Source organism: Accipiter gentilis, chromosome 33, assembly GCF_929443795.1.
Source record: "Accipiter gentilis chromosome 33, bAccGen1.1, whole genome shotgun sequence".
NCBI lineage: Eukaryota > Metazoa > Chordata > Aves > Accipitriformes > Accipitridae > Astur > Astur gentilis.
Genome location: NC_064912.1, coordinates 9,627,774 through 9,646,541, shown reverse-complemented (window position 1 = coordinate 9,646,541; position 18,768 = coordinate 9,627,774). Strand labels below are relative to the sequence as shown.

The window sequence follows — 18,768 nt, the reverse complement described above, 5'->3', positions numbered from 1 at the left end:
TCAGTCTGAAATGAAATAGAAAGTATATTATTATTCAGGTATTTGAACTGCACTCCTTTCAAAATTCAAAGCTTTGCATGACCAGCTTGAAACATTTTAGGTTTTGATGCCTTATCTGTCCAGACTGTCTCAAGTGGGCTGCTAGCCATACTTCATAAGCATAGTAAAAACTTGAGTTTCAGGCTTGAAATTTTCAGTTATAATCTTCTTACAGAGAGCCTGATCTTTTTGCTGTCCTCATTACAGTTCATCTCTAATGGAATTTACAAAAAATATTTTTGAACTCTTAACCTTTTGTTCATTTTTTGTACAAAATATTTCCATTAGAGATGGTTATTTAAATGCAAGGGCAAATTAAATAAGATGTGAACCCAGCACTTTTGACTAATCATGGATTTCCAGATTTTGGAAGGTCTAGGCTGTTCTATGTAAATCCTTATAAACATAAGTGCTTCTGTCAGGACAGCCATTTTCCCTAATTAATGGATTTTTTTTTTTTCTTTATTTGTAGATCGAGAAGACCAGTCCATCCTGTGCACGTAAGTAAACTGATCCATTTTAGTATATCTCAATATTACAACGTCTTTATTTAAAATTGATTCGAATTCTGGTGAAACAGACGTATTCTCCTCACCTTCAGTAAGCTTGAACTACAGTCCTAAATCTACTCTGGTAGATTTACGCGTTGATAAAATAAAAAGCAGGTATCAGTGTCATAGGAAGTCTTTAATGCGCAAACTTATTTCTTTAAATCAACTTTCTGAATTTAGAGATTTAAGAGTTTACAGTGAACAGCTTGGTTCATTGGTTGTAAACGATTGTAAAACTCTGTGTGGAGAGAGAACAAGGGATTTTAAAAGGTTCCTAGAGGAAGCTGAGGAACTGAGGAACACAGAGCATCCTGGATATTTACTGAACTGCTTTTCACTTTTAGCATTTGGTGGCTCACCACAACTTCCAAATTCAGTTGTCATTGCAGAAAAGCATGATCTTTCATATTCATGCTGTTGTTTTGTGCTGTTTGCATATACTGTAGGTAGAAGGGGGAAGGTTTGGTACCTCCCTGCTGGCAGTGGGCTCCCCTGGAGCCTCTGCACGAGGCAGGGGTGTGTTGGCTAAGAGGGCTCAGCACCACTGCACAGGTCGGACCTTCCTGCAGTCTCTACGTAATCAGTTTTGGCAATAGTGAAATACCGGCTAAGCCAGCCCTGTTTTGAATTCTCTGATTTTTCTGTGTCCTGCCTTGCTGAAGGCTCCCTCCTTGAGTTTTGACCTGCCAGTGCTCAGACAGCACCAGCATGGGGGGTTCAGCTGTTGTATCATGGGTCAGGCAGTGATTTTACTGCAATAAGTTTTGCTCTGCACAACTTACTGCTCTACAAAATCCCATTGGTTTATCATTCCTACCTATTTTGCAAAGCACCCAGATTGTTGAGTTGGACAGCGATCTCCTATTTGACCTTCAGTTTTGACCATTTCTCCATTCCTCTGTTGCTAGTTAGTTGGTTTTGTTTACTTGAATGCCATTGAGGATGCTGTTGACATAATTTTGTGTTTGTTGTATTAGGCATCTTCCAGTTTTCCTGATCAAAGGTAGGATGTGTAAATATTAATATTGTTTGCAGAAGATGGGATGCATATTATTTCTAGCAGGTTCATGCAGTTACGCTGTAGTCTGCGAGTATTGTAAATACACATATTCCCAAACTGAACTGGTTTTAGGTTATCTGTGAAAATGTGGCTACTGACTGACTAAATATATATTTACACTTGAGTTTTTAAAAAGCACTGCTACTGATCACCAGCCATACAGTTACTTGTGAGTGCCACTGCTGACTGGAAGAAATTTATCACCTAAGAAAAAGTAAAAATTATGTACTGTATCTGGTACCATAAGGGCTAGCATAGCTCTAACCTCTGTTGTAACAAGATTTCATTATGTGTAAGTGTATCAATCAAGAATCTGCCCAAAATGCATTAATACCTAAAAGAAATCTGAAATTGCTGCAATGATGAAACAAAAATTGACCATTATATTCTTCCCAGGATGAAACATGTCATGGTAATGAAGACTAATTTAAAATATGCATTTCCTCCTTCTATTCCTGTACTTTAGTTTATTTTTCCATTAGTAAATCTTCAGATCTTTTAAATTTGGAATATTAGGATTTTTAAGAAAGGGACTTTCTATTGCAAATCTATGCCTTTTTGTTCATGAAAATCCATTAAATGATCCACTTCTGACAGCTACCATGTATTGAAAATAACTGGTTTTTTTACCTGGCCAGCTAAGCTGGAAACATAAGGTGTTTAACACCAGTAGTACCTAAAATAGAGAGAATGAAATGTCTTTCCCATTTTGAAAACAGCCACAGTAAGTGATTCATCAAGATGTTTAGAATAACTGCTGTATGTTGGATGGGCATCATGACCCATAGCTTAAACCAGTCCTCACATGTCTTTTAAATTAAAAAGATTAGTCAAGCTAAAACCAATAACACAACTTTAACCACTACTGGTTTATCATCCTTGTTGGCCTTATTTGGCTATACAGAAAGAAGAAAGTTCACTTGGCTTTCAGCTGGGCAGCTGTCAAGCGGAAGCAATTTGCATTATTTTATAGAATTGCTAAAAATTCTAAGAAATTATCTTTTTGCCTAAAATATGTAACAATAACTGAAGACTTCATGGCATTGATCAGCTGGGATCTTTTTTTTAAATAGCTACAGACTCAAACTTTCCAAGGCCTGGTACCTAAATTGTAAAAAAATGTAGCTGTAAGGATTCATATATAAATAGGTGTGGATGCTGCCAAAAACTCACTTATATTTAGTGATGCTGCAGTGTAGACTCTTGCCTTCTTCCACTTACTGCTACCCATCTCCCACAAATAACTTTTTGCTATTTACCTTATGGGAATTCAGCAGGATAGCCAAACACTGGTGTAAAAATGCAAGCAGAAATTGTGCACTTTATTTTCAGGTACTCTGTGCTGTGTGCTTTGTACTAGTTCTGCAAAGTTATTCCATTGTTAGTAGAGCTCACCTGGAAACCAAAGGCCTGGTAGGATGCTGAGTACCTGGGATTCACCCAAAATGCTGCTGGGGCATAGGCAGGGGCATAGATCTGAGAACTAGGCATGATTCCATGTTTCCGAGTATAAATATACCCATTCTGAGGACTTCACCCTCAGCTCATTGAACCTACCCTCATGTGGTTAAGTATTGTTTGCATTCTTTTTCAATCCCTACCCTTTGTGTGATTAACTATGGTATGTTTAAAATGCTCCGTCTGTAATGCTCATGGGCTCTAACGCTTCCTCAGAATTCCCTGTCTTTCCTAGATTTCATTATTTCTTCTACATTTTATTAATAACTACACACATACTGCCTTTGATCTACTCTCCCCTGTGAACACATCCTTCTGCTGTTAGCTCTTTCCCATGGGCAGCATCACTGAACATCTCGTGTCATTCCCTGCCAGTTGCTCTCTGCCACTTTACAGTCAGCCTTAAAACCCCACATCCTACCATGCACATTCAAAATCTGCCTCTCTCCACATAAAAAGCTTTATACCATGGCTGTGCTTACTAACTAATATATCTGTGGTTGCATTAACATAATATAACATGACATAAATAATAAATATACAATATAGAATACTGCACTAAAGGTATGAAATATTATGTGCCTGAAAATTAAGGCAGTTAAGACTTCAATCCTTGTGTTTTGGTCCCTGTACTGTTCTGGGCAGCCTTCACTGCTCTGCCTGGCTCTTGGGATTCCCCAAAATTCCTGCCTGTGCTTAGGCCTCCCCACTGCAGTTTCTCTTCTTTAACATCTGAGTTGGCCATGAAATATTCTGTATTCACTCTTGCAAAGAGCATGCTGGTCTGTGTTGATCAGCACATTAGATGTTGCTGAAGGAAAAATCCGCCAACATCTGTCCAGTTACTCAGAGACCTGAGCAACCTTGGTGCATGAGCAATCAAGCATGAACTGGACTAAGCAATGCCCAGTGAATAGGCTTGTGAATTTTCAAGCCTTTTCCAATGTAAGTAGAGGCACCAGCCCTCAAAGGAGATTTCTGGCTTTTAAGTTGTTTGATTTCTAAAGATACAAGTGGATTCTCCTGGTGTTTTCAAAAGGTTTTTTTATGAAAAATTCCACAGGTGCTTATTTGCATAGCTAAGCACATGAGTGTTTTGATGATCTCCTCTTAAACCTGTCTGATCTTGGGTTATCATATTTTAGCCACTTTCTGAAAAGAATGGGCAGAATATTTTCTAGAAAGCAGATGTGGCTGAAAGGACTGTGTACAAGTTGCAGTTCAACAAAAGAACACCTTAAATGAATGAGAAAAAATATGATCAAAATTCTTAATGTTTGGGGTAACGCAAAGCCTGTGAAAACAAATGCTTGTTAAACACTTGATTTGTACATATAATAAAATACTTTTTCGTTACCTTTTACCTTTTTTTTATACATGCATTTAGTTGTAATAGCTTCTGTAAAAACATATGGTAGCAGGGTGCTATTTCCACTTAATTCGAAACTGTAACAGATAAAATATTGGGTGAGACAGTGGCCATCCTGCCCATTTCCCCATCCTCCCCTCTCTCTTTTTGAGCAAACCCTCCAGAGCCTCACCCAGCCACGGGACTTCAGCCCACTTTCTCCCGACACGCGTCAAGAAACGGAGTCATCCAGAACGCCCTCCAAACTGCAAAGCCCCATTAGTCAAAAGACTCCTTCACAAGAGACCTAAACTCTTTTCCTTCCCAGCTCACTAAATCTCAAAGGCTGGAGCTGCCAAGCGTTGCTGCCTGGCCGTTCTCCCATACAGATATCTTGTGTAGCTTTAGACCCAGGGTGGAGCTTGGTTCTGAACCAGCTCGGTCTCTTTTGGGAATTTTTTTATAAGTAAACTAGTTGGATCAGCAGGCTGGCTTCTGAGGGGTGTCTCTAGTGGGACAGAGCTGGTCTAGGGCAAAGATTTTCATTATCTTTGCACATGTCATACTGCAGGATGAAGCCTGCCAAGCCCTAATGTGATTTAGAGCACCTCATTGACTGCTCTGTGCACAGAGGCTTCCCGCAGTGCCAGCATAGCCAGATTAAGAGATGTGTGAACAGGCAATTTTTGTGGTTCATTGCTTACTGAAACAAATGCTGAAAATAAATTCTGCTGTTAGTTTTTAGATGTTTCAAAAAGTGGAATTAAACTAAGTCTTGTATTATAATATTAATATAGAAAGCTTTCAATATTTCAACAAAAAATACACTTTAAAAACTGATTTTTCCCAGTTATACCCAAAAATACAAGAGTAGCTTGTAGCTACACCACAGGCTCACCCCACAACAGTGGGGCCAACTTGCTAGTCTCACCTTGTCCTAATTTAGAAACCTATTCTAGCTGGGTAATTTTCATTTAAAGTGAAGGTAATGGAGTCATGGAGGATTTAGTAGCTCATGTGGTACAAAACCTCTGTTACAGCTGAGTACTATATATGTGAGCTTATGTGCTTTAAATGTTGTATTGAGTTCCTAAAACAATGCCTGGCAAGAAATGAGGGAAGAATAAATTTAAACTATGCCACACAGTGTGAGAGTGGTGTTTTTAACAGAGCAAGCCTCTAAGCCTAGTGGACCCTTTTGCTCCAGGAAACCCAAGGAGGGAAACATGTATGGGCAGTAGATAAGATACTGCAGCTGGGCTGATCAGAACCGTGGAATGGGACCTGCTTTTGATCTTTTCGTGTTGCCCATCTGAGCTGGGTGCAAAGAACAGCACTGGCAGTAAATGTGCTGCCTCTGTGTATGGCAGGCATCAAGAATGATTTGAGATGCTTCAATTAAACAAATGATGTCTACTCCCAAAAGATTATGATTAGGACAGCGGTAACAGTGTGTTGTATATGGTGAACACTCACTTTGGAACATAATTTAGGGGTAAAGACTGAGGAAAATGGGCACTCAGAAGAGAGGAGCAGACACCTCCTGGGTGGAACCCTGTTGTGTATAGTCCATGCCAAAACCACTGAAAGATGCTTTCAGGAAAAAGACCCATCTTTAAAAATTCAGTCACTGAGCTCGAGAGAGCATGTAGATTTTAAAACAGGTGGGATTCCTCATACCACCTCACAATGAAAGTTATTTCTGCCACCCCAGAAATTATGGTACTTCAAGGCAGATGCAGCATGACCAATTCTTTTGCAGCTCAATAGTTCTAGGAAGAATTTCATCCACCTGTGAAGCAAACAAAGAGATTCACATGCTCTCCTCCTCCTGGGTCTTTCTCCTTGTAAGCTTCTTGATGTTTAGAGGTATTAAACCTGATCTAGCCATTCCTTCTCAGTTAGTTTTCAAACACATGGTATTTTATCACTGAGATGAAATCTAGATGCTGTCATACAGCTATGATGCATCCTTCAGCATATGAGGGCTACTAATGTTGTTTAATGGCTACTTGTTTATCAGACCTGTCTATTGTCATGGACATTTAAAAATTATCTGATGTGTTGAAAAATTACATGTATTCATCAGTTATGGACATTATTCTTCATTACTTATTGACCTTAGGGATTCTTTTCCTACTTTTAGCTGTTGAGATCCTGTCTGTTTTTCATTTCATGTTGAAGCATTTCCATTCCATGCTGAAGAACTTTTTATTGTCCACTTCAAAAGGAAGTTAAAGCCTCAAAGTCTGTCTGCAGAAAACAGGAAAACCCTCAGCCTGTGCAGGAGCAAAGAGTTAAGGATGAAAGCACAGAACAAAATGTTAAGTAACTTAAGCAGTACAGTATGGTAGGATAATTACAAGTAAAATGATGCCATATATGGTAATACTCACAGGGATTCAGGGGAAAGCCAAATGATGGGCACTGTTGCCCTGGGAGAAAGGAAATGCAATTCAAGTAGTGATGAACTACAAATAACCTTTAATAAAATAGAATAGTTCAAAGCCCAGGGTTTGTTTGAAGAAAGGGGTGTTTTTTTTATTTTTTCCAAAGAAACAAAGTTGTAAGGTAGATTTATTTGAAAACTTTGTATGCATATGTCTTCAAATTGGTGTGCTTGGTTTGGAATTGTTCCCAGGACACTTAATTTTTAACAATAAAACATGGAAATGTTTTAGCACTGAAGCCCAGGCAGAGGTGAATCCAAAACTGTGCAAATTAACCCAGGTCTTGTGAAAAAGAACATATTCATCTCAATTATTTCTGGCTAAAACTCTAAAAGCCAGAAAAAACACTTCTCATCGTGTCGTACCTCAGACAGGAATTGTTTCTGGTTTCCTAAGGTTTACATCAATGTCATTCTATTGTGAAAGTTCTGCCCAGCACTTACCCATATTTTTTTATGTCCATTTATCACTGGTCCCTTGGTAGGGAAAATTAACTCCTGTATTTCCTAATTAGGAAAAGAAGCAGAACTGCAATGGATCCAGCTAAATAGTTTCAGCTTCAAAAGAGTTGACAAATATCCATGGGATTTTTGAATGTATTGTTCTTTTTATTTTTAAATCCATTTTAGTTTAAATCCAAAGACAAACAGGTCCAACTTACATTTAGACTGTTGCCCTCCTCACAGCACTAGCTTGATACAGTTGAAAGAACTAGTTTATTACATCCACACCCACTTCAATGACTTTTTTCATTGCTGAGACAGGACAGTATAAAAACATTTTCGTCTATGTAATCGTCAGAGCCAAAGGTATCTAGAAGATGTGAAATGATGTAGTGTGACACTTAGAGAGGGAAAAGTAGGCTGGAAATGTTCTTCTGAGAAGACTGTGTAAATCTGGCCCGTGTACATGTACTTTGAAAACCACTATTTTACTTTCAGAGAAGGCTTAAGAGTTGTAAATAAACTTAACCCTGGAAGTCCTCCGGGAGCTGAAAAGTAACCACTGCCTTCCTGCTTCCCAAGGGACACTGCACAGAGCACAGCTGGGATGCCAATTCTGCTGGTCAGACATCTCCCCACACAAGATGTCCCTTATTACCCGGTTAGCAGAGACACCTCAGGCAGTCCCAGCTCTGGTCCCACTGAATTCAAGGGGCGTTTGAACATGGAGTTCAGATGAGGCAGGATCGTTCGCTTGTTGTCCAGCACTGATACAAGCTGTTAGTCTATTTTAATGCCAGAGTTTCAGAAGAGAAAACTATTGTATTACTGCTGATGTTTTTTCTTACTGCTGTACCACATCATAGTTAATGTTGTATTTTTTGGTTTTAAAATACAAGCAGAGACTCCCTGCCAGCTCCACTTTTCATGAATGTTCAGATGCTGCCAAAGCAAGATGAACTGCTGTTCAAAAATGCATCATGTTTTAGAATTGCCTTAAATGGCCCAACGTCCAGTCAAAATACTATCGGGACAGAGATATAGCTCTGATAATGCGTTCTTTGCATGCTGAAGTCAGGTGGATTTGGAGAGATGGTGTTCTGGGGTAAATACTGAGTCGGGCACTTTCCAGTCCTCTTTTTATACACTAAATACATCACATGGCAGAAGGAGTCCACTAGTTACCTACCTTCTTTTGTGTTATTTTCTTTTCCCTCAGAGGTGAATCTGGTGCTGGCAAGACAGAAAATACCAAGAAGGTCATTCAGTACCTGGCTGTTGTTGCTTCATCACATAAGGGCAAAAAGGACATCAGCATCACTGTAAGTGAGCTCTTCCATATTCAACTCTTCTTCAAGCCTGTTAGGACTGTACTGAGCTGACTGTGCTAACAGCAAGTCAACGTCTGTGGCTTGCCTTGCCAAACAGTCGACATATTAAGAGTACACAATTACATCACAGCTCTGTGTTTATGGAAAAAACCCTTTTGTTTGACACCCCTTTAGGCATCAAATCTGAACGTACTTTGCTAGAAGAGAAATTTTAATAGCTTTCCATATGCATAGCACCTATTTATATCCTAGCGTGAAGGCCTTGAAGCCTGGAAGGGCTTGGGTCCTTATTTTACCCTTGACCCCGGGCAACTAAGAAGTTTGGGAAAGCCTTTAACTAACACATTGTCCAACTGCATCACAAAAATGTATACCAGCATTTAAACTTCCAAAGTTTTGATTGGCTTTGTTGGTAAGTGAGTTTTCTTACTAACCAGCAAAGAGTGCCAGTATAAAATTTGTCTTTTCTTTTTATACCTCTGTCAGAGAGAACAATTCTGAAAGGCACAATTTTTTTTAAGTACTTTGTTGCTTCAGAATTTGTGATAGTCTTGCCTTAGTGACTAAAGTTCGTTTTCTTGCTCTGAACCATAATAACAAGCTTATATCTGCCCAGTTCCCGGAGATCATTAGTGTGGCTGAGGCTCTCAACTGTCTTTGCTGTTTGCAATGATACAACTCCCGCTCCTATGTCATTTTCAGCCTTTTGAATGGTACTCAAACCTCTGCAAAAAAATGTAGCAATTCACTGTTATGACAAAACCGGCTTAAATCAGGAAGACACGCCAGTGTGTTCCAAATGCAAGGCTGGGTCCAAAAAAGGTAATTAGTGGGGTAGTGGGAAACAAGGCAAAAATCATGACCACACATGTCCTGGGTCTTGCAGCTGCCCTTGCCTACCCTGTGGCCTGGCAGACAGAGGACTCCAGAGCACAGGGTGTGCAGCCTGGGCTCTTCCACCAGAACTAATTGTTTGTTTATGCGTGGCAGATTCTGCTTTGGGGCAGGGGAGGGACTAGATGTCCCTTTGAATAGTATTTTCTAGAAATCTGTGATTAAATTTAGTGGAAATGGTGCAAGACTAAAGGCATCGTTTTCTGTTGTTGAATGTTTATGCGAGAAACTTTCTTCTTCCTACTGGATCCCTGCTCAGTGGCGGGGGGAAATGAATTTGTGGTTTCAAGGCCATCCCTAATGGGCATGTAACTGCAGTTGCTGCTGACTCCTCTGGGGAATTATGTGAGTCTCAGGATCACATTGGCCCTGAGAAAGACCTGAAGGCAAATATCCACCAGATAGGAGCTGAGAGAAAGTCTAAGTTGTTCTATAACATGTTGACAAATAGTAATTCAGTGACTGGGACTACTGACACAGCAATTTCAATCATGAAAAAATAATGAATAGCAAAATGTCTCAGTCACACCAGAGAAGAACTGGGGATTTACCATAAAAATATCTGTCCTCATCTGGGCCTGGGAGACTAACCTGGGACTGGATCCAAATCCCATCCCTTTGCTTCAGGTTTTTTTTCCCTTCAGTTAAAATGCTCTCTATATGTTAATGGTATTTGTACTCTTGGTATGTCTGCAATAGATTGTATTTGTATTCCTGGTTTATTTGCATGGAAACTGTGTATTGGTTATTTTAATACAGGAAAAACAATAAAAATGTCTGTGTAATGGAAATGATACTGACACTTGTTTTATACCACGTTATTCAATACAGCAAGGTCCATCTTTTTCTTACGTGAGTAACTTAGACTGTTTGATGTGTGTTTAAGGCACTGAGTGTAGATCTGCATGCTATTGTTGCACCTCAAATTTAAGAGAGATTTTGTTGAAATATGTTGTATGATATGATAAAAAGCAACAATAGCACCAAATGCTCTCACAAATCAACCCTAACTGTGTCAGGCTCCATGGTAAAGAATGAAGTCTCACACAGGCAGGGTCATCTTTCAAATACCACTCTCTTCTTTATGTGTGTTCAAATTGCCATAGTTTGAATGAGATTTCCCACGATCCTGAAAGAGCCACTCAGCCTGAAATTGAGCAATGTGATTTCTGAATGAAAATACCCAAATGCTTTCTGTGCTTCAGGTTGAACTTTTTAGGACTGTTGTGAAATAATTCCTAAACCTCACAGTGTTTGATTGATTTGTTTGGCTGCATGCTTTCCATTTGATATTGCTTTCAATTTTACATTTTCATGTAACTGTTGAGAATTATTCACATCTGCAAAAGTTAGCATGTTCTTAGCTTGCTGCTATGATACGTAACAGAGCAATTCCCACTGCAGCGTGTGTCTGCAGGTGTTACGGCAGTTTCTTACAAGCCTTCATGGGCCCTCCTGTGTTGTGGTGTGCTGCACCAGCATACCAATGCTTTGGGAATATAGGCAGGTTTGCTGGCATATTCTTTCTCTTTCTGTGCCAGGCAAATGGGATTTTTTTTTTTTTAATGGGGTCTTTTTTCCCCTGTTCTGACTGCTGCCTCTCAAACTTTGGCTATGACAAAGGACAGTGTGTTGCTCCTTAGTTAATTTAGTATTTCATTTGACAAGCTCTCTGAAAAAAACCTAATTCATTGCTGGCATAGGCAACTCCGTGAAGTTCAGTGGACTTACAGCTGCATGCAAGGCTGTTAATTTGGAGCCACAGTTTCATCCCCCAAGTTTATGGCATAGTTCAGTTCTCACTAGAAGCAGGTAGGATCTCTCTCAGTTTAGCATACAAGGCTTTATTTCAGCTGTCACCATCTGATTTCAGCAACACCCTATGCTTTTAGTGGAGTTTTTAAGTCTACAGAGTGTAACTGGAAAGAGTTTCTCAGTACAGAGAAATTTAATGCACTTTTAGGAATTCATTACTTATTGTAGGACTCCTGTATTAGCTTGTTTGGAAATCTTCCTTCCCTCTAACTCTTAGGTAGTAAGTTCTGGGGGATTTTTGGTGTTTTTTTTCTTTTCTTTTTTTTCAAAATGCAGTCTTGATACATGCCTTAGCTCTCAAAAGATCTGTGCTCTCAGGAAGCCGCTCATTCTGCTGTCTCATGACCATGCAGATAAGTTTAGCCATTTGTTAACAATCTGTTGCTTTTTACTGATATTTTGAGGCAGCTTTCATCATTGTCACATAAGTTACAAGACATTCAGGAACAGCCTCTAGAAAAAGGTTATCAGTTTTGCACACTAATTGGGAAGCACTTTCATTTTCCAAATTATTTCCCCTAGATTCAACCTAAATATTACCTTATATTCTAATTAAAATTATTTAAATTATATCATATTATGTGTCAAGGACTTTTTCCTTTTCAGGGTGAGTTATTTGAAATAACGCATGTTACTGCAGAGCAGTACTCAAAGAATAGGATGACAAGAAGCAAATGCGAAATTGAGTGACCTCATAGGACAGACCTGAATGAAAAGTTCAGAAAAGCTGTATTCATAAGCAAAGGATTTTTTCAACTTCATTGATTTGTTTAGAAATAGGAGTATTAAATGCATGCTTGTTTCATTGCATGATTTGTTTCATTAGCAATTACCAATCACAATTAACAATATAATACAAAGTTTGTGTGTTTGCATGATAATTCATTATCCTAGTTTGAAATAAATCAATGCATTTCCATATTTAACCTAAATAGCCTTGCATGGATCATTATTAATAGATTGGATTAAATGTGCTTTGTAGCTTTGTGCTGCATTACATTAAAATTATTCTCGGCAAGTTATTCTAATTACATTGTCATTTGCTAGCAAAGGATCTCAGTAAACTAACTTGAAAAAGACATGCTAGAGGTTCCTTTAAGAATATCCCTTCTAAAAATATTAAACTGGAAAAAAAATAATTTACATTGAATGACCCATTTTTTTAAGAAAGGCCAGTCATGATGCTAAACAGATTAATAGACTTTGATCTGTCACAGGCAACAGGGCTGGAAAAGGGTCATGTATACAGGACAGCAGTCAACTGCACAAATATATAAACACAAAGATTAACGGAGAATGAAAACAAATCCACATGAAGTGCAGTATTCAGCAAAAAAAAAAGTTAAAGGCTTAAATTATGTTTCACATTTTTCTCCAGTGTAAATGCGTTGGTTTTAATTAAGTAATTATGAAGTTTAGGGTTAACTGCATCTGAATGAATTTTAGGGTGAGCTGGAAAAACAGCTTCTACAGGCAAACCCTATTCTTGAAGCTTTTGGAAATGCCAAAACTGTGAAGAATGACAACTCCTCCAGATTCGTAAGTAGGAGAAATCCAGTTGGGCCTATGGGGGAAGGGGGTAGCTACAGCATCTTTTAAAACTCAATGTACAGACAGTGGCCCTCATCAGTGCTTTTCTCTAAATAGCATCTTAAAACTAATCCCTTAAAAACAGTTTAGAATTCCTCTCTGAAATAGGAATTTTGCCTTATAGAAGATTAAAGATCAAGCTCAAACTTGACAGTACCATTGTCCTCTCACAATTTAGCAGTCTATGTGTGGCCTTCCAGAGTCAATTCCTGCTCCAGGACATATCCACCTTCATACTTGCAAACAAAGTCTGTGCTTCCTTTTTCTTTGCACCACTGTTGAGCATATACATCAAAAGGTGTTAAGGTGTGACTATTACTTAGCAAAAGTGGTTAATACATTAAATTAAAAACTACAGAAGAGAAAGAAAAAACAGTCATACAAATTCAAGTTAGAATGATATGAACTGAGGGCTGTCACTGTTTGATGACAATTTTTTCTGGAAGCACTGGCAGATGCTTGTTTTCCCTGCAGACCCCCCTCTCCCACCTCTGCTCTCTCCCTGCAAAGTTCAGGATCCATGCAGATGAACCTTAGCAGAGGGAGTTACACAGATCCAGTGCTATTCCCTCATTGATGTTGTGGAAATCAAAGTAGAAGACAGATGTTGTCATCTTCCCAGCTTCCAAAGCCTGGTCCAGTAGGGAAGACTCCTTTCCCTCTAAGTGCCTGAATGAAATGGGGAGGCTAATCTCTGCAGAGGGAATATCAGAGAAGTTTACTTCGTTTCAGGCTTTTCCACAGGTTGTCCCAGCAGGAGGAAATCAAACATGTTATTCTTAAGGAGATGATGTACTTGTCTTATTAAACAGGATAAAAACTAATATTGGAAAAATCTGGCATAACCTGAAAGAACAGCCCAATCTAGGTCTTCTTTTCATTCACAGGGCAAATTCATCCGCATCAACTTTGATGTGACAGGCTACATTGTCGGAGCAAACATAGAGACTTGTATCCTTTTCAGTGAGATGCACTGGAAGCTAACTAGGGTGAGCAAAAGGAAGCAAGATAAACAAGCTCCATTGCATGCCTAAGAAAGGCAAATGTTGCTGAGGCTAGTATAAACAAAGACAGCTGGAAGTGGCTCCATTTGTGCTGATACCAGCTTCTCAGTTTGTCTTACTCTCATGTTTATATTTTCATGTCTGTTTTCTCAGCTATAAGAAAGTGTGCTATTCCCCATATACAGCTTCAGAAAATGGAAGCACCATACCTAAAGGCAATGGAAGGAGACTTTAAAAGCAGAGTCGCAATAATACAATAATGGGAAAAGATTGTTTTGTGCTTAAGATTGCAAGTGGTCTTGAGAGCCACGTAGTCGTTTTGTTTTGTATCAATGTGATCCTGCATGGGTCACACTGGTTCCCTGTGGTCTACATTTCCAGCTGCATAAAAAGTTTTGAAACTTCACTGTTTCTTACTGGTGCTGTGACAGGCACTTTTAAAAAACACTGAATGCTTGGTATCATCACTACAGTTTACCCAGGAACTTGGAGAGTGCTTCCCAGTTTTCAAGTCCAGGTCTGGCACTTTGTCCCAGTCCCTACTGCATGTTGGGATGAAGCGCAGATGCTCAGTGTGATCTTACTCTCAGCCATGTGCACCCTGGCTTCTGTAACGGAAGGGTCCTGAGCCTTGCAGACTGAATGATCAAGCCTGTGGCTGCATGTGCCCAGCTGCTTAGGTATTGCAGAGGTCATATATAGGTTGTACTGGGGTAGAGGCATTCCAAGAAAAAGTATTGAGAATAACCTGGTAAGTGAGAAGTCTATGTGATACCTAGTATGACAGCTTTCTAGTTCATGTCTGGAGGACTGAAGGGTCATTTTAGTAAAAGGTATATACCTTTCCCTTTGTCGTGGTTGAACCAGGACACCCTTCCACCCCTCTAAAGACTTTTTATTAATAAAGACAAAAGAGACAGGAAAAGCAAAAGAACATGGTGTGGTCAGAAAAGCTGTCTTAGAGTCCTTACAGTTCCTATCCCTTTGTCAAACCAAGGGACAATTTATCTGGAAATTGACTTGATCTCTGCATATTTTGTTAAACTGCCGTGGTCAGAAATTACATGTTCTCAAAACTCCCTCAACTGAACTGAAGCAAATATTTTGCTGGTGCTGATGCCCCAGAGAGCATCAAGTATATGAGGTATTTCCAGACAACTTTGCTCTGGATGCTAAATACTGCCCTGCTGTTTCAAATGACACACACAGAGCAGTGAGCTATACCTCAATAACCTCAGTGTATTTTTTCAGGAAACAAGTACAGATGTGTCAGGGAAATTCAGCTTAGCCTGACTTTGCTTGCCAAGTACTGTTGCCTGTTCCTTTGGTTATGTTTATGAGATAGTGTGTTTTAATGAACAAATTAGTATGTAGCTAGATTCCTCAGTGCTGCATTGCTCATCTTTGCATAGAGAAGGAGCTGCTTGCTCCAATAAATAAGAACGATGCAGCTATAAAGAATGACCTTATCTCTTGGGTGTAGCATCAAGCAACAAACAGTTTATCTTTCTGTTCTTATTTTGACAAATGATCTTTAGAAGAAATGAGGTTTTAATTTCTTTGCTCTTAACTGAAGTTTTGTCTATAGCACTATAGCTTTTAAAGAGTGAATCACTGACTGGTGTTGAAATACTTACACTATTGCCAACTTAATTTTTAGTAGTTTATAGTAACAAAAATGGACCATAAATAAAGTTTACTTTTATTGCTTTTGTACCTATAATACTGGCCTCAGGAACTGTTCTTCTAGCAGCCCCACCTTATGTTGAAAGAATCATATTGGTACTTCATTTTAAAAGTGGTGTGAATTATATTGTGAATACTATTTTTATATATCTGATTTTAGAAGCACCTATGTCTATTGTGGTGCTTATTACCATGATTACCAGCATTTAATACAAAATAAGAGGTAGGAAATTTATCTACTCATTGTGGTGAGAATTATACCAGAGCTCCTGCCACAGAATTAGATGCATGTTCATGTTAGACAAGCTCGTGGCAAATATTTCAAGAATGCTATTGATGGTTCTGAGGCTGATGGCACAATTAAGGAAGGTCTGAAATATGTTATTGATTTTTTTTTAACACACTTGACTAACAGATTTGCTTGAAAAATCCCGTGCTATTCGTCAGGCTAAAGATGAGCGAACATTTCATATCTTTTACTATTTGATTGCTGGAGCTTCTGAACAGATGAGAAGTAAGTTACTTGCTAATGATTCTTAGATCTCCTTGAACAGTCTGAGCAATGGCTTACTTAAGTAATTTATCTTAATTTCTTTAGTTGTATGTCATTCAATCTTTTCTATAAATAAACAGCTCTTTAGCTATAGAAAATACTTCTCTTAAGTGAATTATAAGAAAGCTTCAATTGATGTCCACCTGTTTAAGCCACATTGTTTGCAGTTTACAGGATGTTTCAATTTACAGGAGATGTAAACCCATTCAGACCCCATCTTGAATGATATTGAAAAGATGAATAGGGAAGAATTATTCATTACTTTTTACCCAAAAGAAATCAGTGTTCCAAATGAAAATATTAGTTTGTGGTTTTAAAATAAATTAAGAGAATATCTTTCCCACAGCACATCATTACACTGTGAAACCTATAGCTTCAGAATGTTGAGAAGGTGAAAAGTGTAAGTGGATCCAAAAAAAGGATTAGACATAGTATGTATTGGAACATCATGGTTCAAATATGATATCTTGATATCTATGAATCCCCATAGGGAGAGGTGTAATTCTGAGTAGGTTACACATGGCATTAAATGAAAGACTTTTGGGAAGAACGTCTCAGATTTGAGTACATAGGGTGCAAAATTCCACTGAGGGGCAGAGACATTCCTCAGTTACTAATGAAAACTGGAAACTTAACACAATCAATCTTGCTAAATGAAGAGTTATTTTGAAAATATTTGTGCACCACAAAACCTTAAACCCCTGATACAAGTAGAGTCTTCCTTTGGTGAAAACACTGGGTTTTTCCCTGTTGTTCACTGGGACAACTCATGAACTAAGAGCATTAAGTTGATGCATTTAAGTAAAGCTTTTCTTCTTTGCTTTTTAGATGATCTGTTGCTGGAAGGCTTCAACAATTATACCTTTCTATCTCATGGCCATGTGCCTATTCCTGCTCAACAAGATGATGAGATGTTCCAGGAGACCTTGGAAGCCATGACAATTATGGGCTTTACTGAGGAAGAACAGACAGGTGAGTATTGTTAGCAAGATTGCATTCAAGGTATACATCTGCAAGTGACACTATATAGAGATGCAAATGCACAAAGGTTAATTCTGTCCAGAATAATCACTTTGCAAAATACACATATGAAGTAAGATTCTACATTCATATAAGAAAATTAAGATTATTTAGATTTTATGTCCATGTTTCTCTGGAGAAGTGTGATCTTGCATGAACTACCAACTGGAGGATTCTAAATGTGCCTGTGTTATTTAACCTCTTTGCCTCTTACTTCCTCTGTGTAAAACTATCACCAACCATTACCTAGCTACTGTTTCTAAGAAGTGCACTGTGAATTAGTGCCCACAGATTTCCCTCCCTCTCAGGAGGTATTGGATGAATTAAACCATAGATGTCTCATGGAAAGAGAATGAAGGTTTTCTCATAAGGCAAAACTTCTCAAGCACAGATTTGTTTCTGCCTCACGTTAAGAATAATACGGGAACTCAGTTCTGTGTGATCAGGAGAGACGCAAGATCAAGGCAGGATCTAAACACAGGCTCAAGATCACGTAACACAAGCAGCACGGTCAGAGCCAGTAACAGCAAGCAACTAAACTGGTGGCACCACAGTGCCTGAAGAAAACATAAACCAGCAGCAGGAATCTGTGTGGAGGATAGCAGGGGCTGACAATAGATTGGCATGAAGACACTGCAACCGCTGTCATAGATCCATAACACAGAACACTACCAACGTCCTTAGAATCATTGCCACCTTTGTATTAAACAGAGTGATGCTTCAGGAAGTCTTGTGACTGTTTTTGCCTTGCAAGGAGATCTAATGATGATCTACTGCTTTTAGGTTGTTGTCAGAAAAGTTCTACTTAAAAAATTACTACAGTGGCCTACCTTTTCCTATTGCTGCAGTGGGTACTGGTGGAAGCAGCTGAAGGCAATAGTGAAGACTCTTACAAACCGCCTCCTTCAAAGGTTTAAACTGGCAGCACTTGCTGGAAACACAGTGAAAGAAATACTGAAGAATAACCACCTATGTTGGAAAATAGAGTCTATATCATCAAAGAGAAATTGTCTCTGTGATGAACAGAACAATTGGTGATGCACAGGGCAGCTCCATACAGTAATTTAAACATGGATCAAATAAAACAGTTGTCACAATATTTTGCTGTCCATCTGGATGAAGAATTGCAAGGCTTTTTCTTGTAAGTCTTAGAAATTCCACAGACCTGCTTGTAAGAGGAATTTGACATGCACTCCTGACCCACTTGAATTCCACAGCATCAGTGCAGTTGTCAGCATGCAAAAGTACTGTAACACATGGTGTTTTGAAAGGTAGTTTGTGTTTATGAAAAGGAAGATTTCTCACTAGAACTCCATACATACCCAAAACAGACTACTGAATTCAAGCCTGCTCTAACAACAGTAATGACTATTTAAATCCATTTTCCCAGAACTTACCAAGAACTACCATAAAAAAGCTGCAAAATATTCTGAAATAATTTTTAAAGAAATGGAACAGGCTCAAATAGCTCATATTTGTGGTCACTGATTCAGAGAAAAGAGAAATAAAAACAAAGAGCATGAACC

General features: G+C 38.7%; 1 protein-coding gene across 3 annotated transcripts in view; it reads left to right on the top strand.

Moving 5' to 3' along the window:
* The window catches only part of MYH11 (myosin heavy chain 11), a 62,546-nt gene that overhangs the window by 19,933 nt on the left and 23,845 nt on the right, over positions 1-18,768 (top strand). For 2 of the 3 annotated variants that reach the window (XM_049790931.1, XM_049790933.1), the window contains exons 4-10: positions 512-539; positions 8,569-8,671; positions 10,406-10,426; positions 12,836-12,928; positions 13,867-13,930; positions 16,085-16,183; positions 17,051-17,194. In XM_049790931.1, the coding sequence (XP_049646888.1) occupies positions 512-539; positions 8,569-8,671; positions 10,406-10,426; positions 12,836-12,928; positions 13,867-13,930; positions 16,085-16,183; positions 17,051-17,194 (552 nt within the window). The remainder of the gene's footprint in view (positions 1-511; positions 540-8,568; positions 8,672-10,405; positions 10,427-12,835; positions 12,929-13,866; positions 13,931-16,084; positions 16,184-17,050; positions 17,195-18,768) is intronic. The other variant, XM_049790932.1, reaches the window with a different exon arrangement.